The following is a 26,407-nucleotide window of genomic DNA, read 5'->3' as shown; positions in this document are numbered from 1 at the left end:
GGGCTGGGGAGGAGCTGCCTCAATGGCCCCAGTGGGGGTGTTGTGGGGAGTGGAGCCGGTGGTGGCCAGCAGCCTCCGGGGGGACATCCTCTAGCCCAGAGTGGTGGGCGAGGCCCTGACACCACCTCCCACCAGGCATTGTCCCCGAGCGAGCAGGGTGCTCCTGTGGGGCCGTGGACCTAATGAAGGCTGAGTTCTGGGTCACCAAGGGCCCCGGGTGGACCCTTCCTGGGAAGACCAAGAACTGCGGCCACCACACCCTGTCCAGTGCAGCCTCCGGGAGCCGCTCTTAGCTCAGCAACTGGCTTCGTGGAGTCCCACCAAGCAAGGGACTGCCAAGGCCAGCTGGTGTTTGTGTGTGGTGTGTGTGTGGTGTGTGGGCGTGTGGCGTGAGTGTGGTGTGTGTGTGGTGTGTGTGTGGTGTGTGGGTGTGGTGTGAGTGTGGTGTGTGTGGGGGGTGTGTGGTGTGTGGTGTGAGTGTGGTGTGTGAGGGGGTGTGTGGTGTGTGGGTGTGTGGTGTGAGTGGTGTGTGTGGGGGGTGTGGTTTGTGAGTGGTGCATGTGTGGTGTGTGTGTGTATGGGGTGTGTGTGGTGTATGGTGTGTGGGGGAGTGGGTGGGTGTGGTACGTGGTGGGTGTGTGCTGTATGGTGTGGCTTGTGTGTAATGTAGTGGGTGCGGTATGTGTGGTGTCTGTGTGGTATGTGTGTGGCGTGTGTGGTTTGTGGTGCGTGTGTGGTGTGTGTGTGGTGTGATGTATGTGGTATGTGGTGTGTGTGGTCTATGGTGTGTATGTGTGGTGTGTGTGGTTTGTGTGTTATGTGGTGTGTGTGATATGTGTGTGGTGTGTGTGGTTTGTGGTGCGTGTGTGGTTTGTGTGCAGTGTGGTGTATGTGGTATGTGTGTGGTCTGTGTGTGGGGTGTATGGTATGTGGTGTGTGTGTAGTGTGTGTATGTGGTGTGTGTGTGTAGTGTGTATGGTATGTGGTGTATGTGTGTGTGTGGTGTGTATGGTATGTGTGTGGTGTGTGTGTATGTGGTGTGTGTGTGTGGTGTGTATGGTGTGTGGTGGATGTGTGTGTGGTGTGTATGTGGTGTGTGGTATGCGGTGTGTGTGGTACGTGGTTGTGTATGGTGTGTAGTGTGTGGTATGTATGGTGTGTGTATGTGGTGTGTGTGGTGTGTGTGTTATGTGTGTGGTGTGTGTGGTGTGTATGGTGTGTTGTGTGTTTGGTTTGTGGTGTATGTGTTATGTGGTGTGTATGGTGTGTGTGTGTGTATGTGTATGGTGTGTGTATGTGTTGTGTGTGGTGTATGTGTGTGTGCGCTGTATGGTGTGTGGGGTATGTGGTTGTGCATGGTGTATAGTGTGGTGTGTATGGTGTGTGTATGTGGTGTGTGTGGTGTGTGTGTTATGTGTGTGGTGTGTGTTTTGTGGTGTGTGTGGTGTGTATGGTGTATGTGTGGTGTGTTGTGTGTGTGGTTTGTGGTGTGTGTGTTATGTGGTGTATGTGTGTGTGTGGTGTGGTGTGTGGTGTGTCACCACGCTCAGCCAGGCCACGGTTTTGATCCCACCTGATCAGTTGTGTTCGGCGCAGCTGTGGCCTCCCATGGGGCAGGGTGGCAGTGGGGATTGGCCACCAGCCCATGCCTTCCAGCTGTGCTTCCCCTTCTGCTCTGAGCAGCAGCAGGTGTGGCTCTTGGTTCACAGGGAAGAGGGTGGCAGCAGAGGCAGCCACGGTATTTAAGGCCCTCGGTGGGCAGCCGGGTGTGCAGGCTCACACCTGCAATCCCAGCACTCTGGGAGGCCAAGGTGAGAGGATCTCTTGAGCCCAGGAGTTCGAGACCAGCCTGGGCAACATAGCTGAAACCCTGTCTCTACTAACATTTAAAAAAAAAAAAAAAGAAAAAGAAAAGAAAAAACAAATAAGGCCCTTGTCCCCAGAAACTGTGATCGGTGTGACTGATGAAGCTTCTGATGGAAGCTCACCCTGGACACCCAGCTCCACTGAGGAACCCTGGCCAGGCACAGTGGTCAGACTGGGGCTTTGGGCCTGGAAACAGAGTTGCTGCTAGTGCCTCGGCCTCTCTGTCCTCGCGGGACCTGCCTGGTCTGTGTGCCTAGCGTCGGCTTCCCGGCTGGTGACTCTTTCCTTGTGTGCTGCCCTCTCTCGGATGCAGGCCAACGGAGCCCACGGACTTCCTGATGCTCTTCGAGGGCAGCCCCAGTGGGAAAAAGAGGCCTGCCAGCCTGAGCACAGCCCCCAGCGAGAAGGGAGCCACCTGGAACGTCCTGGTAAGGTGGTGCGTGCGGCCCCACGTCCTGGTCTCTGTGATGGGATTGTGGCCTGGTTCCTAATTTGTTCTCACTGCCTTTGCAAAAGGGCACTGCAGGGAGGGTGTCAAGCTTAGATCTGACATGGCAGACCCCAGGACATCCACCTGCCTGTATGGGAAGTTGGGGGCTCCTCCCGTTTGTGGGAGAGGCAGGGAAGGGATGGGGTGTCTGGGTGTGTGCGGGCAGTGTCATGGGCTGAGCTGTCTGACAGGATGACCAGCCCCGGGGCTTCACCTTGCCATCCAATGCCCGGAGTTCCAGTGCCCTTGACTCACCAGCGGGCCCGCGGAGGAAAGAATGCACCGTGGCCCTGGCCCCCAACTTCACTGCTAACAACAGGTACGACCTGTGCAGGTGCCCACGACGGGCACCAGTGGGAAGCTCCTGGAGTGGAGACTGTGTGTGTCTTTGTCTTGTTTATGGCTCGTTCAGGGTGCTTTGGAATGAATGAATGAGTGAGTGAAAGAATGGCTTTCATTCCCAAGGGCACAGGCAGGAGGCTGCCAGGTGGCGTCTTGCACATAAGGGGCTCTCGGCCCAGGCTTTGCTCTTAAAGAGTTTCAGGCCTTGGGAGGCTCACATGGGGCTGAGAGGGTGGGGCCTGGGGAGAGACCTTGGCTGAGGAGGCTTGTAGGGGGGCCTGGGGAAGCTCCAAAAGAAATGGACTCCAGGCAGCTGCCTCTGAGCCTTCAAGGAGAGTGTGGGCTCCTTGGGCTAGGCCTCGGGACCCATGAGTGGAAGGGATTGGGGACACATTTTTCCTCCGGCATTTAGAGCCTTCGCCAAGGGAATAGTCTCAGGGGAGAGACCGTGTGGTTATTCTCCAGGGTTGGCACAGGAAGAATTCTTGCCTTTTTTTTTTTGAGACGGAGTCTTGCTCTGTCACCAGGCTGGAGTGCGGTGGCGTGATCTCGGCTCACTGCAACCTCTGACTCCTTGGTTCAAGCAATTCTCCGGCCTCGGCCTCCCAAGTAGCTGAGATTATAAGCACGTGCCACCACGCCACCACGCCCAAGTAATTTTTGTATTTTTTTTCGTAGAGACAGGGTTTCACCATGTTGGCCGGGATGGTCTCGATCTCCTGACCTCATGATCCACCCGCCTTGGCCTCCCAAAGTGCTGGGATTACAGGCGTGAGCCGCCGCACCCAGCTCAATTCTTGCTTTTTAATTTATTTTTAAGTTAGAGACAGGTTCTCATCTGTCACCCTGACTGGAGTCCACGATCATAGCTCACTGCAGCCTCTACCTCCTGGGCTCAAGAGATCCTCCCCACTCAGCCTTCGGAGCAGCTGGGACCACAGGTGCACAACACCACTCCTGGCTAATTTTTAAATTTGTTGTAGAGATGAAGTCTCGCTGTGTTGCCCAGGCTGGTCTCAAACTCCTGGGCTCGGGCAATCCTCCTTCCTCGACCTCCCCAAAAGCCCTGGGATTACAGGTTTGAGCCCCCACACCTGGTCCTAAAATTTACTTTAGTATTTATCAGTTATATGTTCATACACAGCCAAAATGTCAAACAGCACCATAGGCTTAAAATGTGCTGCCCCTCCTACCCTCCCCACCCCTGCCCTTCCTACCCCCCCTCCACTGCCCCTCCTATCCCCCCGCTGCCCCTCCTACCCCCCCGCTGCCCCTCCTACCCCCGCGCTGCCCGTCCTACCCCCCAGCTGCCCTTCCTACCCCTGCGCTGCCCCTCCTACCCCCCCGCCCCTCCTACCCCCCGCTGCCCCTCCTACCCCCCCACCCCTCCTACCCCCTTGCCCCTCCTACCCCACCCGCCCCTCCTACCCCCCACCCACTGCCCCTCCTACCCTACCTCCCGCTGACCCTCCTACCCCCCACCCACTGCCCTGCTGCCCTTCCTACCCCACTGCTGCCCCTCCTACCCACACCCTTGCCACCCCTCCTACCCCTGGCTCCTGCCCCTGAGGAGCAGCATCTTTTCAAGCTATTTCTTCTGGTGTTTTTTTGTTTGTTTGTTTGTTTTTGTTTTTGAGACGAAGTCTCGCCCTGTCGCCCAAGCCAGAGTGCAGTGGTGTGATCTCGGCTCACCACAACCTCCGCTTCCCGGGTTCCAGTGATTCTCTTGCCTCAGCCTCCTGGGTAGCTGGGACTACAGGCGTGCGCCACCACACCTGGCTAATTTTTGTATTTTTAGTAGAGACGGGGTTTCGCTATGTTGGCCAGGCTGGTCTCGAACCCCTAACCTTGTGATCCACCCGCCTCAGCCTCCCAAAGTGCTAGGATTACAGGCGTGAGCCACTGCGCCCGGCCATTTAGTGTTTTCTTGAAAACATTTATGAATACAAGCCATGCTGCTCATTCCTGAACAGCTCAAAATCAGTCCTGGTAGGATTATTCACACCACCCAAATTGGCAGATGAGCCGCGCTCCAAGAACCAGCTGTTGAACGTTTGTGAGTGCAGGCTGGTGCCAGGTGCAGGCCAGGCTGGTGCTGGGCGTGGGCTGGTGCCGGGTGCGGTCCGGTGCAGGTGTGGTCCGGTGCAGGTGCGGTCCGGTGCAGTTGTGGTCCGGTGCAGGTGCAGGCTGGTGCAGGAGCAGGTTTCGTGCAGTGCTCTGCTCTCTGCTTACCCTCATTCCCGTCACGTTCTGTTGGTTTGGTTTTGGGCCTCTGACATGTTGGTCTTTGCCCAGATGTCTTGGTGGTTCTGTTAAAAGGGAGGCCCTAGGAGTTACCTGGAAGCCTGTTGCCTGGTGGCTTCACTTTGGGGCACTTGCGCAGAGAGCAAGGCATTGTTGAGTATCCCCACCTACCAGTGTCTGTGGGACCCTCCTCACAGGCTGAGTCTCTCCAGAGACAAACCCCCAGCCCGCCCCAGGGTTCAAGTCCTGGCTGCCCGGTTGCACTGCTGGGGAGTGGTGGCGGCGGCTGTCCTGGGTGAATCACCCATCTCTGCCCCACCTGCAGGGCCAGCTGGGGAGGGCAGGGTGGATGCTAGTGGCTCAAGTGAGGGAAGGGGCTTTGCCGAGCAGCCAGATTCTCCCCTTTGCCTCAAAGCCTGTCCATGCCTGTGGGAGAACAGTGTGTCTCCCTGGGGGCACGGGACCTGCCAGCTCCTTGCCCTCCCTCCCCACAATGCCTGGACCCTCCCTTGTGTCCCAGTTGCTCTCTGCTGGCCCTTCTGTTTCTAATCCTCCGGGTCTGCAGATGCCCATTTCCTGCAGTCTCCCCATCCCTCCTGTCAGCCTCGGTATTGGTCCTGTCCTCCCGCCTTCCTGCGGGTCTGCGGAGGGGCAGAGGCAGAGAGTGTGGCTTCCGTCCGTCGTGTGGGATGGGGCTTTGCTTCTGTGAGTCTGCTCTGGAAGCTGATTGTGAGCTCTGGAGCTGGCCCGAGCTGCTCCCCCCGTCTTGGGCACGTCCAGCGTTCATGCCTCGATTCTATCCCCTGCCCTGTGGGAGCCCCTGGTCCAGCTTTCTTGTCCTGGGAAGGACCCCATCATCAGGGCACAGGCTGTGGAAGGGGCCTGGGGACACCGGACGACAATGCTGCCAGCACGTAGCAAGCACTGAAGGCCTTTGTTCCCTCCCAGCCCGTGCTGCGAGTGTAGCTCTGAGATCTCAGGCGTCCCCTTCGGAGGCCTGACCATTCCTGTCTCTCTTCCGGCCCTGGCAGGAGCAACAAGGGAGCAGTGGGCAACTGCGTCACCACCATGGTGCACAACCGCTACACCCCCTTGGAGAGGGCGCCTCCGCTCAAGAGCTCCAACCAGACTGCCCCCTCCCTCAAGTAAGGTCTTCCAGGGAGGCCGCGGGGCTGCGGGGTCCGACCTCAGTTAGGGCATGTAGTCAGTGCACCTGGGGTCCGACCTCGGTCAGGGCATGCGGTCAGTGTGCATGGGGTCCGATCTCGGTCAGGGCACGTGGTCAGTTCACACAGGGTTCTACCTTGGTCAGGGCATGTAGTCAGTGCACACAGGGTCCGACCTCGGTCAGGGCATGCGGTCAGTTCACACAGGGTTCTACCTCGGTCAGGGCATGCGGTCAGTGTGCATGGGGTCCTACCTCGGTCAGGGCACGTGGTCAGTGCACGTAAAACCACGTGGAGCAGCCGTGAACTGGGCTCCCATCCATGTCCGCCGCCCTCTTCTGTTCTTGGGTCGGCAGCTTCCCACAGAGAGAAAACAGCCCAGATGTGGCGGCACAGTGAGGTCTGGGGCTCACCCTGAGGTGGGGCCCCCAGGAGGAAGCCAGGGCTTGTGCAGAGCCCAGAAGGCTTCACAGCGGGGGTGGACCGAGCGGGGCAGAGGAGCCCCCGAGTCCACCACCACATGGTCTTGCGGGGATTGGGGATGGCCTTGGGGTTGCTCAGGGGTCCCTCAGGCTCTGGACTCCTGTGACTTTTGGGAACTTTCTCAATGGAATTTTTTTTTTTTTTTGAAACGGAGTTTCGTTCTTGTTGCCCAGGCTGGAGTGCAGTGGCATGATCTCAGCTCACTGCAACCTCTGCCTCCCAGGTTCAAGCGATTCTCCTGCCTCAGCCTCCCTTGTAGCTGGGAGTACAGGTGCCCGCCACCATGCCGAGCTAATTTTTTTGTGTTTTTAGTAGAAATGGGGTTTCACCATGTTGGCAAGGCTGGTCTCAAACTCGTGACCTCAGGTGATCCGCCCGCTTTGGCCTCCCAAAGTGCTGGAATTACAGGTGTGAGCCAGGGCACCCAGCCTCTCAATGTAACTTTAGTGAGAAGTTTTTAAACGCAAAGAGCTCATTATCCTGGGTACCAGTGAGTGGGACCTTGTCAGGGCACAGGTGGTCCAGAGGCCAGGATGTGGCACGGGAGAGCTGGCCTTGCACCTGCCGCTGTCCCCCTCTACCCCAGCTGCCAGCCTGCCAGCACCCCTTCCAGGCTCAGTCCTGGGACTTCGGGAGTGGGCACATGCTGCCTGTGGGCAGAGCTGTTCCCCTGGGCGGTGAGACGAGGGTGTTTTCTTCTTACCTGTCAGCAACATCATCAAGGCAGCCACCTGTGAGGGCAGTGAGAGCAGCGGCTTTGGGAAGTCGCCGAAGAATGTCTCCAGTGCCACCCACTCGGCCCGGAACAATACTGGGGGCAGCACGGGCTTGCCCAGGCGGAAGGAGGTGACGGAGGAGGAGGCTGAGAGGTGACCGCTCTTGGGGCGGTGGGGGGCCTGAGCCTAGAACACAGAGGTGGGCAGGCATCAGGGTCTGGGGGGCTCACACCTCCGAGGATAGAAATTTCCATTTAATGATTGTTTTAATTTAATTTTTTTTTTTTTGAGACAGAGTCTCGCTCTGTCCCCCAGGCTGGAGTGCAGTGGCGCAATCTCGGCTCACTGCAAGCTCTGCCTCCCGGGTTCACACCGTTCTCCTGCCTCAGCCTCCCGAGTAGCTGGGACTACAGGTGCCCGCCACCACGCCTGGCTAATTTTTTGTATTTTTAGTAGAGACGGGGTTTCACCGTGTTAGCCAGGATGGTCTCGATCTCCTGACCTCGTGATCCGCCCGCCTCCGCCTCCCAAAGTGCGGGGATTACAGGCGTGAGTCACCACGCCCGGCCTGTTTTAAAATATTGAGACTGAGCAGACCCCATGTGGTGTGGTTCTATTTACATAAAACACCAAGCAAAGGCAAGTTTATCACAGGCGGTCAAAGGCTGGTGTAGGGGTGGCAGAGAGGGCTCCTCCAGGGGCAGTGGAACATTCCAGAACTGCACTGTGCTGATGGTCACACAACTCTAGATTTGCTAAAAATCATTGACTTGTACACTGAAAATGGGTAGATTTTGTAGTATGGAAATTGTACCTCAGTAAAACTGTTAATTAAAACAACATTAAAGGCAAAGAAGATACAGAACTGAAAAAAGCCAACAACACCCAAAGCTCCAGGGGCTGTGGGCGGAGCCTCCTGTGGTGATGACTGTTGGGGGCTGCGCCCCTGGGGAGCTGGAGGGGCTGTGGGCGGAGCCTCCTGTGACCATGACAGTCGTTTCTTGTCAGGACAGTCGCGGGGGTACCTCCCTGCCTGGACTTTCGGAGCCTGCTCCTGGCGGAGCCGTCACCTACCCTACCGCCCAGTTAGGGCTAGGGAGACCAGGCCTGTAGACGCGGTGGGTGGCACGAGGGAAGGGGGACCAGAAGCCTGCAACCCCTTGAAGCCCCCCAGTTCTGCCCGGGGCAGACTGCTCCCGAGCTAGGGCTCACACGTTCTGGGTTCTCTGTTAGTGCCTTTGCTGAGAGAATCCACACATGGTCCCGAGAGCCAAGGTGAAGCATTTTTTTTTTTTGCTTAATCAGTTTTACTGAATATAATTTGTATACAATAGAAGGTGCCCATTGTAAGTGTGCAGTTCCATGAGATTCCACCAGGGTGTATAGTGCTGTCTGCGGACACAGCAGACCAAGATAAGGAAACGGCCCAGCACCACCAGGCTTCCCTCGAGCTCCTTCCCCGCCCTGATGCCAGCAGCCACCAGTCTGTTCCCTCCTAGCCCTGCCTGTTCCGACCACCCTCTCTGTGGAGCCACGGCCTGTGGTCTGCACTGGCCTGAGTCCCGGGCCTGTTGCCTGTGGGTAGGGTCCCGCCATCCAGTGTTCATGCCATAGCCAGGTCATGGGCATTTGAACTATTCCCACTTCCTGGCGATTGTAAATAAGGCCACACAGGCCTGCGTGGGTAGGCGTTTCCTCTCCCCTGGGCACCTTCCCAGGAGGAAGGTTTTGGGTTTTAGTGGAGCTGGTGCAGGCGGCTAGTCCTGCCATGTGAAAATGGTCCAGGTGGGCTGGTCCTGCCTTGCGAAAAGGGCTACTTGTGTGCAGCCGCCGGCTTCTCTCTTCCCCGGCTCGACCTTCCACCAGCAGCCAGCTGGCTCCTGCCGGGGCGCTGGTCCTGTCTTGGCCCTGAGTCCTGCTCTCCGGGCAGGTTTATCCACCAGGTGAACCAGGCTGCCGTCACCATCCAGCGCTGGTACCGGCACCAGGTGCAGCGGCGCGGAGCAGGAGCTGCCCGCCTGGAGCACTTGCTGCAGGCCAAGCGGGAGGTCAGTGTGGGCGTCTCAGTCACTCCATGCTTCCCCGGGGGGTCTGGCCCAGAATCCCAGGGGTCTGAGTTTCTGGGACAGGTGGAATCAAAGCCTAGGATTGCTCGTGGGCCCCGTCTCTGGGTGCAGCATCCTTCTTGACCCTGGGTCCCCGCGGACAGGCAGGGTGGTCCTCACTGGCGGTCATTAGGGCCTGGGTGTCAGGAAACGCCTGCTGGGTCCATCCCAGGCTGGAGAGTCTCAGGAGGACGTTCTGTGGGGGCAGAGCTGTCTCCCCCACGCCAGAACTGTTGGCCACCTGCGACGTAGGGCTCATCCTCTGTAGAGCAGAGAAATGGCAGGTTCAAGGTCCTGGTGGGGTTTCACTTTCCCTGCTGGCCCTGAGATTTCACGAACTCTAGGGGACTCCAGGGCGTTGTGGGGAAACCTCTGGTCTGGGTCTGGATTCCGTCTTCCAGATGTAAACACCACATGGCACCGGCTTCTTTGGCAGGAGCAGCGGCAGCGGTCAGGCGAGGGGACCCTCTTGGACCTGCACCAGCAGAAAGAGGCAGCCAGGAGGAAGGCCCGGGAGGAGAAGGCGCGCCAAGCCAGGCGAGCAGCCATTCAGGTGCTGACCGCGCAGGGACCACTGAGCAGCACCGTGGCCCAGGCCTGACCGTGCGGGGCTGCTGCTGGGGCTCCCTGGGCCCCGGGACACTTAGCCTCAGGGCAGCTTGGCTGCGGAGCCTGGGGTCGTCCTCTCCCAGGGACAGTGCTCAGCGATGCTCCCACTGCAGGAGCTGCAACAGAAACGAGCCCTGAGAGCCCAGAAGGCGAGCACTGCCGAGCGTGGGCCACCTGAGAATCCCAGGGAGACCAGAGTGCCAGGAACGCAGCAGCCTGCTCAGGAGCTGTCCCCCACGCCAGGCGGCACTGCCCACCAGGCCCTCAAGGCCAACAACGCTGGTGAGAGTGGCTCCACGCCCGCCCTGCTTGGGGGGGTGGACTGCAGCCAGGAAGGAAGTGCAGCCCCTGTGGACCTCCCCTCGGCCTCCTGTGCTGCTGCCCATGTTGGCGGCCCCAGTCCTCGGAGTTAGGGGCCTTGGCCCCCAGCTGACCTGACGAGGGTGCCAAGACCTTGACAATCAAATGGTCCTGGACGTAGGGATCCCTACAGAGCAGAAGGCCCGGAAGGGAGGGGTGGCACTCATTCTCCACAGCTCCACACCCAGAAGGCCGTGGCTCCCCAGCGGCTCCTCTGCTTCTGGGGTCGCCTCCGCCTCCCCCATGCCTGGCTCCTTCCCGGGGGTGCCTCCAGAGTTGCTGCCCGCCCCGGGATGCTCCCTGTGGAATGGTGCTGTGTTCTGCTGTGCAGGTGGTGGCCTCCCTGCTGCAGGCCCCGGAGACCGCTGCCTGCCCACCTCCGACTCATCCCCAGAACCACAGCAGCCTCCAGAGGACAGGACACAGGTCTGAGCACAGCTGTCCTTCGCTCCATCATGGTTTTTGGCTTTAAGGGCCATGTCTGTGCCAGGGGTGTCCTGAGCTGAGCTTCTCCCAGCCCCTCCTCTGCTCTAGGGGCCACTTAAGCTCAGAGAGGCCGCCCAGGAGGTGTCTTCTTGCTCTGATGCATGGTGCTGGCTGCCTCTTGGGGAGCCTTTGCTGGGGTGGATCCAGTTGGGTTTTTGCAGATGTCCTGGGGTGGGGGGCCTTGCATCCTCATCCACAAAAGAGGAGCTTCCGGCTCTGAGGGGTGACCTGACAGCCAAGGCTCCCAGGCTGCTCAGTGGTGGGGCCAGGTGGCTGCACTCCTGTTTTCCTGGAGTGGGGCACTGGGAGGAGTCCCCTGGTGGCTGGAGCTGCTCTGGGTTTGAGCAGCTGCAGAGACCGGGTGGGAAGGTCTGAGCCCTGGCGTCACCTTCCTGGGGCTGAATGTCGGGACTGGGGAGCTCCCGCGGTGCCTTCGGGGCTCTGCGGTTGGCCTCTTATGTGGGGGCTGCTCTCAGCTACCAGCAGCCTTGCTGCATCTGTCTCCCTGCTCTTTTGCAGGACATTCTTGCCCAGGATGCAGCTGGGGACAACCTGGAGATGATGGCCCTGAGCAGGGGGAGCGCCAAGTCCAGGGGGCCACTGGAGGAGCTGCTGCACACACTGCAGCTGCTGGAGAAAGAGCCGGACCCGCTGCCCCGCCCCAGGACCCATCACAGGGGCAGATACGCCTGGGCCAGCGAGGTGACCACGGTGTGCGCCCGCCCTGCACAGTCTGTCCACCCACGCCATTCACACAGAGCATGCGGTGGCTGTGGGGGTTGGGAAAATGGGGATGCCACAGGCTCCTCCTTGCTTTAGTCGCAACCCTCCCTCCCAGAGCCCAGCCTCAGCTGCCACTTCTGCCTTTGGGGAACCCAAGTCCTCAGGCTGCCCTGACAGCCCCCGATGCTGGGCTCCTGTCCCACAGGAGGATGACGCCAGCTCTCTGACAGCTGACAACTTGGAGAAATTTGGAAAACTCAGTGCGTTCCCCGAACCTCCTGAGGATGGGACGCTGCTCTCGGAGGCCAAGCTACAAAGCATCATGAGCTTCTTGGACGAGATGGAGAAGTCTGGGCAGGACCAGCTGGACTCCCAGCAGGAGGTGGCCCTTCACCAGCCCACACCCAGCCCCCAGGGGGAGGAGGCCCCTCACCATGTACCCACCTAGTTATGCAGCACCCCCCACGGGTCTCTCAGGGTGGAGGTGGCAGGGCCCGCATTCCCCACACTGCCCCCACCTACCCGCTGCCCCAAGCTGCCTCCACGAGCCCATATGTGTGGATAGTTTCAGCCCTCTGGAGCCCTGCTGTCCTCTGGGCTACCCGTTGGTTTGTCTTGGGTGAACACCAGTGGCCAGGCTAAATGGAGCAGTGACGTGAACTTTATTGTCACAGGGCAGGAAGCTGGGCAGCATAGAACTTTTTAAATGGTTTGTTTTTTATTCCTGAGGCCACAGCCCCCATTTCCTGTACTGAGCAATGAAAACGACCTCTGCTGGGCCGCCTGCCACCTGCCCTCCGGCTTCCCACAGGCTCCCGTGTGCAGCAGCCCCTCTGTCCCCAGAGGGCAGGGCCGCAGGGGCATCGCGTCAGGTCCTTGGCTGCCCCCCGTCCTCTGCCGCTTCCGCCTGACGCTCGGCTGTGTCTGCAGGGGTGGGTGCCGGAGGCGGGGCCGGGGCCCCTGGAGCTGGGGTCCGAGGTGAGCACGTCTGTGATGCGGCTGAAGCTGGAGGTGGAGGAGAAGAAGCAGGCCATGCTGCTGCTGCAGAGAGCGCTGGTAACGCTGCTGGCACTGCTAATCCCGGGCCCTGCTAGCCTCCTACCTGCTGAGGCCAGGCCCACCAGTCCTAGCGCTTCCCTCCTCTGCCCACACCCTGCAGGCACAGCAGCGAGACCTCACGGTCCGGCGGGTCAAGGAGACAGAGAAGGCGCTGAGCCGGCAGCTGCAGCGGCAGAGGGAGCACTACGAGGCCACCATCCAGCGGCACTTGGCCTTCATTGACCAGGTGAGCGGCCCGGGGACCGCGGAGGCCCGGACCCAGCGTGTGGCTCATGGAGACTTCCAGAGCCAGGGGCTTCCCACTGCCAGGGAGCTTCTTCCTCTGTTGGGTGTCACACGGGTGTCCGCTGGACGCATTCCAAGCCTTTCCCGTGCCATTCCCAGCCATGCATGCCCTGGAGAGGGCACTCCTGTCTTTATCCAGAGCTGCCCCGTGTGAGTGTAGTGGGGTGTCCTGCCGGCCCCTCAGCTCAGTCGCAGCCCCGGTTGGCTCCTGTTCTGAAGAGAACTCTAGGTCTGGGGTGTGTGAGAATAGGGGCCTCCAGGGCTGCTTGATAGTTGTCACAGGTGTGTCCTGACCTGGGGTCTGGCCTGGGGCCGGCAGTGAGGCTGGTGTGGTCCTGACACCCTTTGGCAGACAGTGAGCCTCCTCCGGGGCTGGGTGATGGGCACGGCAGAGCTACCCTCATCCCAGGAAGACCCTGACGTCACTGCAGGGGGTGGGCTGGGGCTTCTCTGACATTCGCCGGGTCCCCCAGCTGAGGACAGGACGGCGGATGCAGGCCTGGGCCCGTGTTTGCACATGTGCCCTCCCACTGGCCCCAGGGTCCATCCACAAACCTAGGAGGGGCAGCCCCAGGGGAGGGCTGCTGTTAGCCTCCCTCGGAGGCTGGGAGGGTCTCCTCCATCAGGGGTCCTGCTGGGCTGGGGCCTTGGTGTAGCACCTCACCTCCGGTCCCCAACACAGCTGATTGAAGACAAGAAGGTCCTGAGTGAAAAGTGCGAGGCTGTGGTGGCCGAGCTGAAGCAGGAGGACCAGAGATGCACCGAGCGTGTGGCCCAGGCACAGGCGCAGCACGAGCTGGTGAGGCTTTGCTCCCTACTGCACGGCGTCCCAAGCCCGGCTCACAGGCCAGGCTCAGCTGTCACAGCCCCCAGAACAGGACCAGACTTGGAGTCCTCATTCCTGTCTCGGTGTGTCAGGGCCACAGCGGTGGGTGGGGCTGTCTGGGGGAGCACCGTGGCACCGGCTGGTCCACTCCTGCCTCTCTAGCTGCCAGGCTCTGGGGCGGGGCCGTGGGCCTGCTGTCACAGATGTGGACGCACAGTCCCTGCCCGGCCACAGCACAGTAGCCGTGGACCCAGGAGCCTCTGCCTGGCCTGCCCCACTGCCAGGTCCTTGGGCCATGGGACCTGCTCTCTCTACTGACCAGGTGTCGGTGGAGCATTGACTCCCGGCCCCTTCCCGCTGTGTGAGCTCCCTGGGGGCCTCAGCCTCCCTGGCTATGCTTCCCACCAGCTTGGGCAGTGATGGTCCCGAGCCCAGGTTCTGGAGTGGGGCTTGGCACTGGCATTTTAAAATCCCTGCACGTGACTGTGGCTGACAGCCGGGGTTGAGGACTGCCAGTCCCATGGAAGAATGCAGGCTCTGGAGCCGTCCCGACAGGCAGCAGCACCCCTCTCTGGGGCAAGACCTCTGCAGGCTGATGGCTGCCCTCCCATTTCTCAGGCCACCAAGGTGTGTGGCAGGGTGGGCCTGGGCCTCCAGCCTGGCCCCGGGCACTGGGGAGGGCAGCAGTGGCTCTGTGGAGCTGGTGTGTGTGTCTCGGGGCAGCACACCCAACCATGAGCGCCGGCCTTGTGCTGTTGGACCTGGAAGCCCGGCCCTGCCTGTGCCCACAGGGTGGCAAAGGGACAGGGGTGTCCTTCGTGTCGTTTTCTCCTGCCCTGTTCTCCTGCTCGTAGGAGATTAAAAAACTCAAAGAATTAATGAGCGCCACCGAGAAAGCCCGCCGGGAGAAGTGGATCAGTGAGAAAACCAAGAAGATCAAGGAGGTCACTGTCCGAGGTGGGCCATCCCCTCCCATGAGCCGGCCAGGTGTGGGGTGGGCGCTGCGGCCAGGGCTTCTTTTGAGAGAGCCATAACTTCAGGCATTCATGTAGTCTGAGACCTTCCTGGGCAGAGGTGAACACTCATGCCCCAACCACCCCCGTCACGGCCTCCGCTGCAGCTTCTGCCGTGACCCGGGGGGCAGGTAGGCTCCACACAGGAGCCTGGCCCGGCCCCCAGCACCCAGGCAATTGCCTGAAACGAGGGGGCTCAGTGCCTCACTTCCTCAGGGTTGGGCTAGGGGAGATTGGGAGTTTGTGGACGACTGTGGCACGTGGGCCCTGCCACGGGAAGCAGAGTGAGCCACAGGAGGAGGCAGGGGCAGGCAGGGGGATGGGGCAGGAGGCTGGTGGGTGTTGGGGTCTGAAGGGGCCTCGGACCCTTGGGTGATGTGCAGGGCTCCCCGAGGCCTGGTCCTCTCGCTCTGGACACCTTCTGCCAGGGTGCCTGGGAGCCGTCAGTGGTAGCACCAGGAGTGTCAGGAGCCCTGAGCCCCACAGGCTGGGAGAGGCGCCGTGGCCCTGTGGGGGTCTCTTCCCCACCTCGTGGGCATCAGGACTCAGCTGTGCTTCGGGTTGGATCCAAGGAGGCCCTGGGTGGGCGGGGTCCCCTCTGGGCCTGAGACAGGCTGGTCTTGTGCCAGGGTTGGACTTCCCGGGCCCACCCTAGCTGGACGTGGCCCTAGCCGGTGCCCCGCCCCCAGGTCTGGAGCCCGAGATCCAGAAGCTGATTGCCAGGCACAAGCAGGAAGTGCGGAGGCTCAAGAGCCTGCACGAGGCGGAGCTGCTGCAGTCGGATGAGCGGGCCTCGCAGCGCTGCCTGCGCCAGGCCGAGGAGCTGCGGGAGCAGCTGGAGCGGGAGAAGGAGGCGCTGGGCCAGCAGGAGCGCGAACGTGCTCGGCAGCGGTGGGTGGTGGCCCCAGGCCCGTGGGGCCAGGACCCTCAGGGCGGGGAGTCGGAATCCTGGAAGGCTGGAGTGGAGTTCCCATGTAGAGGTGGGCGAGGGTCTTAGTGCAGCATGCAGCGAGGACGCAGGGCCCTTGGCCCTGGAGTGGCCCTTGGGGGCCCAGCCTCAGCGGGGCCAGTGTCCTCGGGCTTGTGTCTGCAGTGCATGCCCGCCGAGGTCTGCAGGTTCTGCATGGGTGCACGGGTGTTTTCCCAGGGTCAGGGCTGGGAACCGCCACCAGACATCCACTCTTTCAGAACTGGCCCCAGAGCAGCGACCCGTGGATAGGCGGCCTCGAGGCCCCTCCAGCTCTGACCTTAGGGCCCAGGGACGGTCTCTCTCATTCACTCCCTTGGCCTGGGGTCTGAGGGGTGACTGCTGCTCTTGCGTCCTGAGCCCTGGGGGCTGGGGACGTGCCTAGTGGTGGTCAGGATCTGTGGGCCACAGGGGGCAGTGGCAGCCCCTCCTGCACTGTCTGCGCCGCCAGGACAGCCTGGAAGCCACCCTCTCCTATCCACCCTGTTGCCTGTCGCGGCTGGTCCTCCCCAGATGCAGCTTGGCTGGTCCCCCGGTCTCTCCCCGAAGGTGGGGTCAGGACGAGGCCCTGGCACGAGCTTGCTCAGGTCACGGAGCCAGGCATCTGGCACCCTCAGGCCGGAGGCAGGGGAGGTGGATAAGGCCCCACGAGGCACCTGCCTCCCGCCCTCCATGCCCGTGGGGCAACGCTGAACAGGGTGAGGCCGGCACAAGGGCTGAGGGAAAAGGGGGCCTGGACGCGGCTCCACAGCCACTTCCCAAAGTGCCACGAGGGCCTGGAGCTCAGGGAATTGCTGCGCTTGGCTGATGGGCAAGTTCCTCGTGGCCTTGCCTGCCCCCGGGCGGTGGCTTTGAGGGGCCTCGACTGCCGAGGGGGAGGGGCAGGGCCCCAGAGGGCTGCTCTCCAGCTCTGAGTCAGGCCTGTGGTCGGCCCGTGCCCCTGCGGTGGGTGGGTCCTGGGACCGCCCGTCCCGGCCCCCGAGAGCCAGTCCCGACCATCCCACAGGTTCCAGCAGCACCTGGAGCAGGAGCAGTGGGCGCTGCAGCAGCAACGGCAGCGGCTGTACAGTGAGGTGGCTGAGGAGAGGGAGCGGCTGGGCCAGCAGGCAGCCAGGTGCCGCCCGGGGGCACCACGTCCTCTCCCAGGGACCCCACACCCTCTCCCAGGGACCCCTCGCTGGCTGACCCCTCCCCCCCGACCCCTCACCCGCTGACCTCTCCCATCCCTGACTCCTTACCCGATGACCCCTCACCTGCTGACTCCTCCCTGGCCGCAGGCAGCGGGCGGAGCTGGAAGAGCTGAGGCAGCAGCTGGAGGAGAGCAGCTCTGCACTGACCCGAGCCCTAAGGGCTGAGTTTGAGAAGGGCAGGGAGGAGCAGGAGCGCCGGCACCAGGTCTACCACCGGAGGGCTGTGCTGGGCCTGGCCAGGGGGCTGCACGGGGTGGGACTGACTGGCTTCTTATGTCTGCCCCCCAGATGGAGCTGAATACCCTGAAGCAGCAGCTGGAGCTGGAGAGGCAGGCGTGGGAGGCCGGCCGCACCAGGAAGGAGGTGGGGGCCTGGGCGCCCAGGTGGGCAGGGGTTGGGGGCTGCCCCACGTGGGCAGGAGTCGGGGGCTGCCCCAGGTGGGTTTTGCTGCTGCTGTGGCATCCTGGGGGCTCGTTTCTGGGAGTCACATCTGGCTGCTTGGGGTTGTCGTCTGAACTGACGCTGAGTGTGTTGCTTTCAGCCCATCTTTTGCGTGGGCTCTGGAAGGATCAAGGGTGCCTGGAGCGCATCCTCTGTGGTCCGAGAACAGGCGTTGCCCCTCTCGCTAGGGGCTGCTACACCCCTGCGCCCCACGATCAGCCCACCGACACTCAGATGTACAGAGAGGCACACGCACAACAGGGGCTCCCCCCTTAGCCTCTGGGGCCTTCTGTGGGGGGTGGACTCTGCCACGGTGACAGTCCCATACACATTCTCACCACCCATGCCCGCCGCGAGGCTACAGTCCAGGCTGACCGTGCCCGTCACCTGGTTTCACACCCTGGTGGGCTGGGATGTCACCCAGCAGCCAGGCAGGCTTTGGCAGTGGATGCCTCTGGGCCCAGTAGCATGCTCCCGACGTAGGCCTGTGGGGCCCAGGGCTGGGCACATGAAACTCTGGGAGTTTTCAGAGGCTTCCAGGAGGCTGCCAGCTTAGGCTCTGAATGCCTGGGCTTGGGGGCCCAGGCCCCGCCCTCAGCAACACGCAAGTCCAACTTTCCCATCCCATCTGGTAGCAGAAGGTGGCCTCAGGTTGTCATGGGCTGTGGGTCTCTGAGGGAGGGGACCCTGGGCTGTGCATCATGACGGATCTCTGGTACGCCTATGCCCACACTGGGTCCTGACGACAGGACGTAGCGCACCCCTGGACGGGGGTCTGGAGAGGGGGAAGGCCCCTTGCTCCCCTGTGGCTCAGAACCTGGAGCCCCCCAGGACCCCCTGAGGCTGGCCCTGGCCCCGCGGGCCGGCTCCGGGTGGCAACCCCCAGGCAGCGCGTGTCCCCCCAGGAGGCGTGGCTGCTGAACCGGGAACAGGAGCTGAGGGAAGAAATCCGGAAAGGCCGGGACAAGGAGATTGAGCTGGTCATTCACCGGCTGGAGGCCGACATGGCGCTGGCCAAGGAGGAGAGTGAGAAGGCTGCCGAGAGCCGGTAAGGACCCGCCACGGCTGGGTCACCAGCTGGGGAGGCCCAGGAGCTGAGGCGCAAGGACCCGTGTGTGACTGGGCTGGAGTGACCCTGCCCTCCCCCCAACTCCAGCATCAAGCGCTTACGGGACAAGTACGAGGCAGAGCTCTCCGAGCTGGAGCAGTCGGAGCGGAAGCTTCAGGAGCGGTGCTCGGAGCTGAAGGGCCAGCTTGGGGAGGCCGAGGGCGAGAATCTGCGTCTGCAGGGCCTTGTGCGGCAGAAGGAGCGGGCGCTGGAGGACGCGCAGGCGGTGAGTGGGCGGGTGTCAGGTGGGCAGTGGGCACCCCCAGGCCCCTCCTGCATGCACGCAGCCAGTCGCTGGCAGCCGGCTCACTGCCTTCTGTGCCCACCCAGGTGAACGAGCAGCTTTCTAGCGAGCGCAGCAACCTGGCCCAGGTGATCCGCCAGGAGTTCGAGGACCGGCTGGCAGCCTCTGAGGAGGAGACGCGGCAGGCCAAGGCCGAGCTGGCCACGCTGCAGGCCCGCCAGCAGCTGGAGCTGGAGGAGGTGCACCGGAGGTGGGCGGCGGGGGCTGCAGGGCTGGAGACGGAGGCGGGGCAGGGGAGCGGGCAGGACCTCTGCAGCTCCAAGCCCCCGGAGGCTGTGGCTGAGGAAGGCCAGGAGAGGCAGAGACAGGGCCCTGTAGGCAGAGGCTGGTGTGGGTTCCATGTCTGGGGCCCAGGAGACCTAGATCTGTTTTCCTCCCGGGTGCTTACTCCAGGGTGTCGGCCATCCCTGTTGGGGCACCCGAGTGGGTCGGGTCTGGGCCTGGCAAGTTCTCCAGGGAGGCAGCTCCCGGGACCCTGGGCTGGGTGGACAGGTGCTGAAAGGGCTGAGGCGCTGTAAGGTTCCCAGCGAGCTCCCTCCACGGGGGTCCTGCATCCTTCCTGTGCCATCTGCTGCCATGGGCTGAGAGGTGGGTGTGGGCGAGGCGTCCCACCCCATCTGGGTACCAGGCCTCCCCAGGTGTGGCCAGGGTCATACTCCAGGGGCCTGTGTTGGGTCCTGACTCACAGCAGGTGAGTTGCCTGGACAGCTGTCTGGGCCAGCCACAGGAGTCGTGGTCAGCAGGGCTGGGACCAGGCTGACCAGGCGGCTGCCCCGTGCACCCTGTGCACTGCAGGCCAGTCTGGGGCCATGGGGCGGGGGCCACACTGAAGCCTACCATGTACTACCCACAGGGTGAAGACAGCCCTCACGAGGAAGGAGGAGGCCGTGAGCAGCCTCCGGACACAACACGAGGTGAGTCCCTGTGGCCAGCCCTGCTGGACCTCGGGGCTGGGAGCAGGCCTGACCCTGTGGGTGTGTTGCAGGCTGCGGTGAAGCGGGCCGACCACCTGGAGGAGCTGCTGGAGCAGCACAGGAGGCCCACGCCAAGTACCAAGTGACCAGGGATGCCGGGAACACTGTCGAAGAACGGAAGGCAGAGGACAGAGGCTGGACGTGGGCCCAGAGGCCCACAGGGACGCCCACCTGCCCCCCACAGAGGCTGGTGGTTGAGATGCCCACGGCTGAGCACCTGTGGCTGCATTTTAACAGTAAAGGAGGCCGTTGTTTTCAGCGCCTTGAGTGACTGCCTTGTCTTCTCTCCTGGGCTAGAGGCTGCCCAAGACCCCCAGAGCAGCCAGGCGTGGGTTTGGCTCTCTTCCTCCCACTCCCCTCTGCAGCCTGAGCAGGCTGACCAGGAAATCACGAAGCTTGGCCATCAGCCCCCCAGCTAGCAGCCCTCAACACTCAGCCCGCAGCTTCCCAGCATTCAACCCAACCCCCAAGTTCCTGTTCCCTGCCTTGCCCTGGACCCTGGAAGTCCCAAGCACAGGGAATTCCCTACCCCGTTCCTGGCCAGGCGCAGGAGGAGCTCAGCAGAACTCACCCCCTGGGAGGAGCTCCGAGGGCCCCGCCGTGGCCCTGCAGGTGCTAGAAGCCCATGGCTGCCAGCGTGCTCCTATGGCTGGAGAGACTCCAGAGGGACAGGAAGCCCTACCCTCCCCACTGTCAAGGTGTGACAGTCTGGAGCTCTCAAGAAATGGGGATGGACAGGGCCCACCCATGAGGATGGGGGCACTGGGGAAGGTCCCAGGCAGGAGAGGGTACCACTGGCCCAGAGCGTCTCTTCACACCCAGCCTGGTTCTCAGCCCAGGTCAGCTTGGCCCGGTCAGTTCAGAACCTGCCCCAAATCCTCAGGGGGCAGCCCTCCCTCCACCTCCGTCTACACTGACCAGGAAGTGAGTGTTGGATGCCAACTCACTGGGATGGGAGGTCCAAAGCCGCGCCTGAACGCTTGGTGGCAGACAAGGGTCTCCAAGCAGGCCGCACTATCCTGGGACCGGGCTTTGGGGTCGCTCAGGCTGCCACACCACAGTGTCCCAGCATCTGCACCGGGTAGACCCATCGCCCCCGAGCCTGTCTTCCTACCTGCAGCGTGGCTAGGACCTCCCTGGCTGCAGCAGCTGCCTGGGGTCCTGGGAAGCCCCCTGTGGAACAGAGGTGCTGCTGGCTACCCAGGCCTGCTCCAACACCCTGCCTGAGGCTTGCTTTCCCCCAGGAGGGGCTGGCCGGGCTCAGGTCCTCGTGCCCAGCGCCATCCTGCTGGCCAAGTCACTGCCCTGGACACAAGGCATGTCCTGGTCCTTACATCTTTATCCTTCCAGGTGGTATCGTCCCTGGTCCCCTTGTGGGCTTCGGTGACCAGGGATGTGAGTGAGATGGGCCTTGTCCTGCATCTGGTGTGGGTCCCCCACCCGGCAGGGGGTGCAGGCCAGTGGGTCCCTCTCGCTCACCACCCCCCAGGTTCCCAGGTCCAGGCCTGGGGGAGCCCAAGCCAGGAGGAGCTGAGGACCTCAGGGGTGAACTAGGAAAACGCCCCTAACAGGGACAGGGCCCAGGCAATGTGGCTTCAGGGGACTGTGTGCAAATCATGCTTGTGGACCTGGGGCGTGGCGGGAGGCCCAAAGGTGGGCCCCAAGATGTTGGAATCAGAGCTGGAGGCTCGGCCTGGAGCCGTGTGTGGCACTGGGCTCGGTATCCAGAGCGCAGGACAGGGCAGTGCGGGTCCCCGGGGTCGTGGTTGGTCACGCAGAACCACCGCTGGGCCGTCCCCCTTTTGCAGACAGGGCCAGGCCTGTGTGAAGGTGAAATGCACAGCAGGGACAGAGCCTAGGGGGTGGGAGGGGCGGCTTCTGCCGTCCCCTAGTCACTGTGAGCCCTGCTTGTCTTGGGCACTCAGGCTCAGCTCAGGGGCCACCCCACTCCCAGGGCCTGCTCCCGGGCCAGGGTGAGACCCAGGCACCTCTTGGTGAGGCTGCAGAGAGGAGCCGAGGATGACAGCCGCGTCCCTTATGATGAGTTGCTGTTGGCCAGGCCCCATGCTGAGGACAAAGCTCCAGAGGCCTCACCAAAGCCTGTATGGGGGCAGTGGCCCCCAGGGACGATGGTGACACTGGCTGCAGGGTGCTGAGAGCTGAGTCACTCAGCTGGGCTTTAACTCCAGAGCTTCACCCAAATGTGAGCTCAGCTGGCCAGGCGGGCTCTGAGAACGGGGGCCTGTGGATCTCAAGTCCTGAGCCCCACACCTCCGTCACCGCAGCTGAAGCCCCCGGGAACTGGCTCCCAGGAGCAGTGCAGGGCCAAGCTTTCTGAGGGGAAAGCAAGCTTTCTGCTCCGGCTCACATTCGGGCGCCCTGGCCGCAGAAAAGGTATTTTTATCATTGAAATGGCTGCGAATTACTGAACTAAGTATGTTTACAAGGTCTCCGGCAGGACACACAGGGTGACCTCCACAGAGATGGTGAGAAGAGGCCTGGGACACTCATGGCCAGAAAAGGAGTGAGAAACGGGTGTGGCCTTCAGCTGGGGGCATCCCCGGCTTCCCAGCCCCTGCTTGATGGGTTTTTCATTTGCTCGTTCATTTCTCCTTCATTCCTGAGTCCTTCATTTGTTGGCTCACAAGGATGTGTGGAGGGCCTTTTGCATTTGGGGCCGCCTCTGGATCGTTGCATCTCTTGGATTTTGTTTTTCGTTGTTGTTTTAATTTTAATTTTGTTTATTTTTATTTATTTATTTTTGAGACAGAGTCTTTTGTTGCCCAGGCTGGAGTGCAGTGGCATGATCTTGGCTCACTGCAACCTCCGCCTCCCGGGTTCAAGCGATTCTCCTGCCTCAGCCTCCCAAGTAGCTGAGACTACAGGCACCCGCCACCACGCCCAGCTAATTTTTGTATTTTTAGTAGAGACGGAGTTTTACCATGTTGGCCAGGCTGGTCTCAATCTCTTGACCTTGTGATCCACCCGCCTCGGCCTCCCAAAGTACTGGGATTATAGGCATGAGCCACCGCGCCTGGCCTAATTTTTATTTTTTGAGACAAGGTCTTGCTCTGTCGCCCAAGCTGGAGTGCAGTGGCGCGATTATAGCTCACTGCAGCCTCGAACTCCTAGCCTCCAGTGATCCCCTGCCTCAGCCTCCCAGGTAGCTGGGACTACCTGGTAGTGGGAAACCATGCCCAACTACTTTTGTTTTACTTTTTGAGGACAGTCTCACTGTGTTGACCAGATTGGTCTCAAACTCCTGGGTTCAAGTGATCACCCCCACCCTGGCCTCCGAAAGTGGAATTACAGGTGTGAACCACCATGCCCAGCCTGTTGGGTTTTAATTCAAATTTTAGATGAAGAGACTGGGGCTGCGTATCATTCCTGTCTCTGCTGCCCTCCAGTCACGTGGCCTCACGTGTTGTGCTGATGAGAATGGTGTCCCTGAGAGGCTGGAAGATTGAGGGGAGGGCCTGTCTGCCAGGCGGCTTCACCTGGACAGGGTTGCCTGGGGAAGGGGGCTGAGATGGTGTTTCTCCCCCCTGTGGGGAGTGGAGTGCGGGAGACTGGGAGTGGGGTGGGAAGGGGGCGGCTCTATGCTCCAGGGGCAGCTATTAGGCCCCAGCCTTCCGGGAAAGGCCCCAGGTCAAACCTGTTGCCCTGAGCCTTCCCGCTGCTTCTGCTCCAGGTAGTTCTAGTGCCCGACAGACAGCAACACAGAGGTGGGCTTCACCCAGCAAGACACTGTGGAGGTCCTCAGGGGCTTGGAGGGGTCTCTGAGTCATGGTGGGGGGCACCCCGAGTCTTACCATTGAGAAAGCTGGGCTCCCTTCCCCCAGCTGGGTCACTTCTCTGTCTAGGTTGATGGGCCATTGGGGGTAGGGGGAGGGCTTCGGGGCGGGGGCCAGACCCTAGAAGCACAGATGGACTCTGCCCGGGGTTCATTCCACCCCACCTGGCTCGCCGCCCTCATGGGCTCCATTCTCTCCCTGGCAGAGCCTGCTTCGAGACAGTTCACAGCATCAACCAAATCATCTAAGTCCACGTGCTGTCGATGCCAGGCCTAGAATTGGGGTACGGCAATTCTCCTGCCTCAGCCTCCCAAGTAGCTGGGACTAGAGGTGCCTGTTACCACACCCCAGCCCTCGAGGGGTTTATGTTCCAGCAGGGGAGACGGACGGAAAGCAGGAAACTTAACATTTCACAATGCCCACCTTTATTTCTGTCCCCTCCTGCGAGCTTCCTTTTTTGTTCTTTTCCTAACTTCTTGGGAAGGATACTTAGACCATTGATTCCCAGGCCCTTTTCCTTTGGAGTCTGTGCGTCTAAGACTGTGAGTTTCCCTCAAGGCACCGTTTGAGCGGCAGCCACAAGTTGACATGTTGTATTTTCATTCTTCTTTGGTGCGAAACATTTCCAAATTTGCAGGATGGTCCCTTTGAACCATAGGCTGTTTAGAACTGTGCTTTTTTTATCTTTTAAATTTCTAACTTAGCTTCTCTATGGTCAGAGAATGTTCCATATTATTTCAATCCTTTGACTTGATTGAGTCTCACTTTAGGTCCCAGCGTTTGGACAATTTTGGTAAATGCTTTACATATTTAAAAATAATGTGCGTTCTGCAGAGACAGGGGTTCGCCATGTTGGCCAGGCTGGTCTTGAACTCCTGACCTCAGGTGATCCACCTGCCTCAGCCTCCCAAAGTGCTGGGATTACAGGCATGAGCCACTGCACCCGGCCCCTTCTTTTTATTTTCAAACTTTCTATGGCCTCTGAGCACAGCGCGAAAGCTGCCCCAGATAATCCAAAACCAGGTTTGGCCGGTGTTGGGCTGGATCTGGCCCTGGGACTGACTTTTGCCAACCTCCTGTCCGGTGGGCTCACTGTGGCTGTGGCTGACGGGGAGGGGAGGGGCTGAGCTCGGCTCTGCACTGACGGTGAGGGCAGCCTCCAGTTGGTGAGGTTGGGTCGGGTTCTCTGCTGTTCTTACTCCCACTGGGTAGCCCATAGCAGCTGTAGCCAAAGCCCCTCCTCCCGGACAGGCCCTGGACAGCAGGAGGCCGCCCGGCGCCCTCTCAGTCCCGCTGCTGACTGGCAGACGCCCGATGGGGCAGCCTGTACCGCCTGCACTCACCTCTCAGAGCTCCCCTGCTCTGGATCTTAGCACCCCTGCTTTGTTTGCTCATAATAAACGCGTGCATACGCGAATGTCATAGCATATTAGGGGATGGGGAATGCTTTGTGAAAAAGACCTGGTCCAGGGGGACGCAGGATGCTGGCGAGGGTGCGTGAAATATCAAACAGGGCAGGTAAAGACGACCTCATTGGGATTCGACATTTGCAGAAAACATCGAAGAAGAGAGAGTCTGTCTTGCAGCCAGATGTCTAGGGAAGAGCATGCCAGGCTGAGGGCTGGAGGTGCAAAGGCCCCAGGGCAAGGTGGCGCCTGGCTGAGGAGGCAAGGGGGCCACGTGGCTGCATCAGGAGGGGCAGGACCTGGGGGTCTCAGGTCAGAGGGAAAGTGGGAGTCAGAGTGCATGAGGCCCCTAGAGTCACCCTGTGTGAGGGGAGAGCCCTCCAGACACAAAGGTGAGGAAGGACCTTCAGAGGGTAGAGGTGGAGAGACCAACCAGGGGGCTGTGGTGGTTGCCCAGGCGAGAGTGACCATGGCCAGGGTGGTGCGGGCAGTGGGCTCTGTGTGTATTTCACGACGGAGCCTGTAGTTACATGCAGGTGGGCCGTGAGGATGGTGTGTGAATCAGCCTCACTCTTGCTGCTGTGACAAATAGACCCTGACATTGCCACACTCGCCCCTGGAACGGCTGTGTTCTCACTCCCGTAAGTTCAGCAAGGGTTCCCCTGATAGGCGGGTGTCTTCCCTTCTGGGGTGAGCCGGGAGTCAGGCTCCCAACACCCTCAGTGCCACCAGCCCAGAGGGCCTGGAGTCCTGTGTGGCCAGTGAGCAGCTGGAGGCCAACACCCACACCAACTAATGGCACCAAGGGGACCCAGGCCCCTGCCGCTCACAGGACCTGGGGGCTGGGAACTGCCAGGGCTGGGGGCCCTTAAGCCACCAGATGAGGGGGTTCCAGGCAGGCGAGTGTGGGCGGGACAGAGGACCAAGGATTGGGCTGGGGTCCCGCCGGAAGCACTAAGTGGGGAGAGGAGCACCATGGAGGGAGACACGCAGCCGGGAGATAGAAGGGCCCAGCCCGGGGGCCTGAGCAGGCAAGAGATGGAGGTGGAGGGTCTGCTGGGTGCTTCGGCCTGGAACGAGGCCCCTGCCAGGGGCACCCAGGGGCTGCAGGTGTCCCCATACTGCGTTCAGGCATGAACTGGGAGTGCGTGGCCCCAGGCCAGGTCCATTGCAGATTGGGAAGGGGCCCTTCAGGGGTTTGGGCCCAGAGAGCACTGTGCACCCTGCTGACCGGAGGCCCACCCAGATGGAATCTCACTACAGGGTTGCCCTTGGGGGTTGCCCACAGCCAGGTGGGGCTGGGAGATGGGAGAAGACGTCTTCATTCCCACCGTCACACGCCCACCCTGCCCCCCAGCCGTTGTCACCCATGGCCCTGATGCTGCCCCCACCCCAGTTCACACCAGCATCCCCAACAGACACACCAGGCTGCGTCATTCACTTAATGCTG

The 26,407-nt window shown here is 61.3% G+C and overlaps 1 protein-coding gene across 11 annotated transcripts in view; it reads left to right on the top strand.

Moving 5' to 3' along the window:
• CEP131 (centrosomal protein 131) overlaps window positions 1-20,019 on the top strand; it is a 34,092-nt gene extending 14,073 nt beyond the window's left edge. For 2 of the 11 annotated variants that reach the window (XM_008956519.5, XM_008956522.5), the window contains exons 4-26: window positions 2,180-2,294; window positions 2,548-2,675; window positions 5,974-6,087; window positions 7,302-7,460; window positions 9,238-9,355; window positions 9,849-9,965; window positions 10,135-10,303; window positions 10,713-10,807; window positions 11,387-11,578; window positions 11,796-11,972; window positions 12,521-12,646; window positions 12,750-12,875; window positions 13,617-13,733; window positions 14,615-14,717; window positions 15,463-15,664; window positions 16,747-16,854; window positions 17,018-17,135; window positions 17,219-17,293; window positions 18,277-18,419; window positions 18,528-18,705; window positions 18,810-18,973; window positions 19,637-19,697; window positions 19,769-20,019. In XM_008956519.5, the coding sequence (XP_008954767.4) occupies window positions 2,180-2,294; window positions 2,548-2,675; window positions 5,974-6,087; window positions 7,302-7,460; window positions 9,238-9,355; window positions 9,849-9,965; window positions 10,135-10,303; window positions 10,713-10,807; window positions 11,387-11,578; window positions 11,796-11,972; window positions 12,521-12,646; window positions 12,750-12,875; window positions 13,617-13,733; window positions 14,615-14,717; window positions 15,463-15,664; window positions 16,747-16,854; window positions 17,018-17,135; window positions 17,219-17,293; window positions 18,277-18,419; window positions 18,528-18,705; window positions 18,810-18,973; window positions 19,637-19,697; window positions 19,769-19,843 (2,980 nt within the window). In that variant the 3' untranslated portion in view covers window positions 19,844-20,019. Of the gene's footprint in view, window positions 1-2,179; window positions 2,295-2,547; window positions 2,676-5,973; window positions 6,088-7,301; window positions 7,461-9,237; window positions 9,356-9,848; window positions 9,966-10,134; window positions 10,304-10,712; window positions 10,808-11,386; window positions 11,579-11,795; window positions 11,973-12,520; window positions 12,647-12,749; window positions 12,876-13,616; window positions 13,734-14,614; window positions 14,718-15,462; window positions 15,665-16,746; window positions 16,855-17,017; window positions 17,136-17,218; window positions 17,294-18,261; window positions 18,420-18,527; window positions 18,706-18,809; window positions 18,974-19,636; window positions 19,698-19,768 lie in introns of all 11 variants that reach the window. The other 9 variants (XM_008956517.5, XM_034943087.3, XM_008956521.5 and 6 more) reach the window with 5 other exon arrangements.
• The last annotated feature ends 6,388 nt before the right edge of the window (window positions 20,020-26,407 follow it).

The sequence above is a fragment of the Pan paniscus genome, chromosome 19 (assembly GCF_029289425.2).
Source record: "Pan paniscus chromosome 19, NHGRI_mPanPan1-v2.0_pri, whole genome shotgun sequence".
Classification (NCBI taxonomy): Eukaryota; Metazoa; Chordata; class Mammalia; order Primates; family Hominidae; genus Pan; species Pan paniscus.
This window is presented reverse-complemented; position numbering and strand designations above follow the sequence as displayed.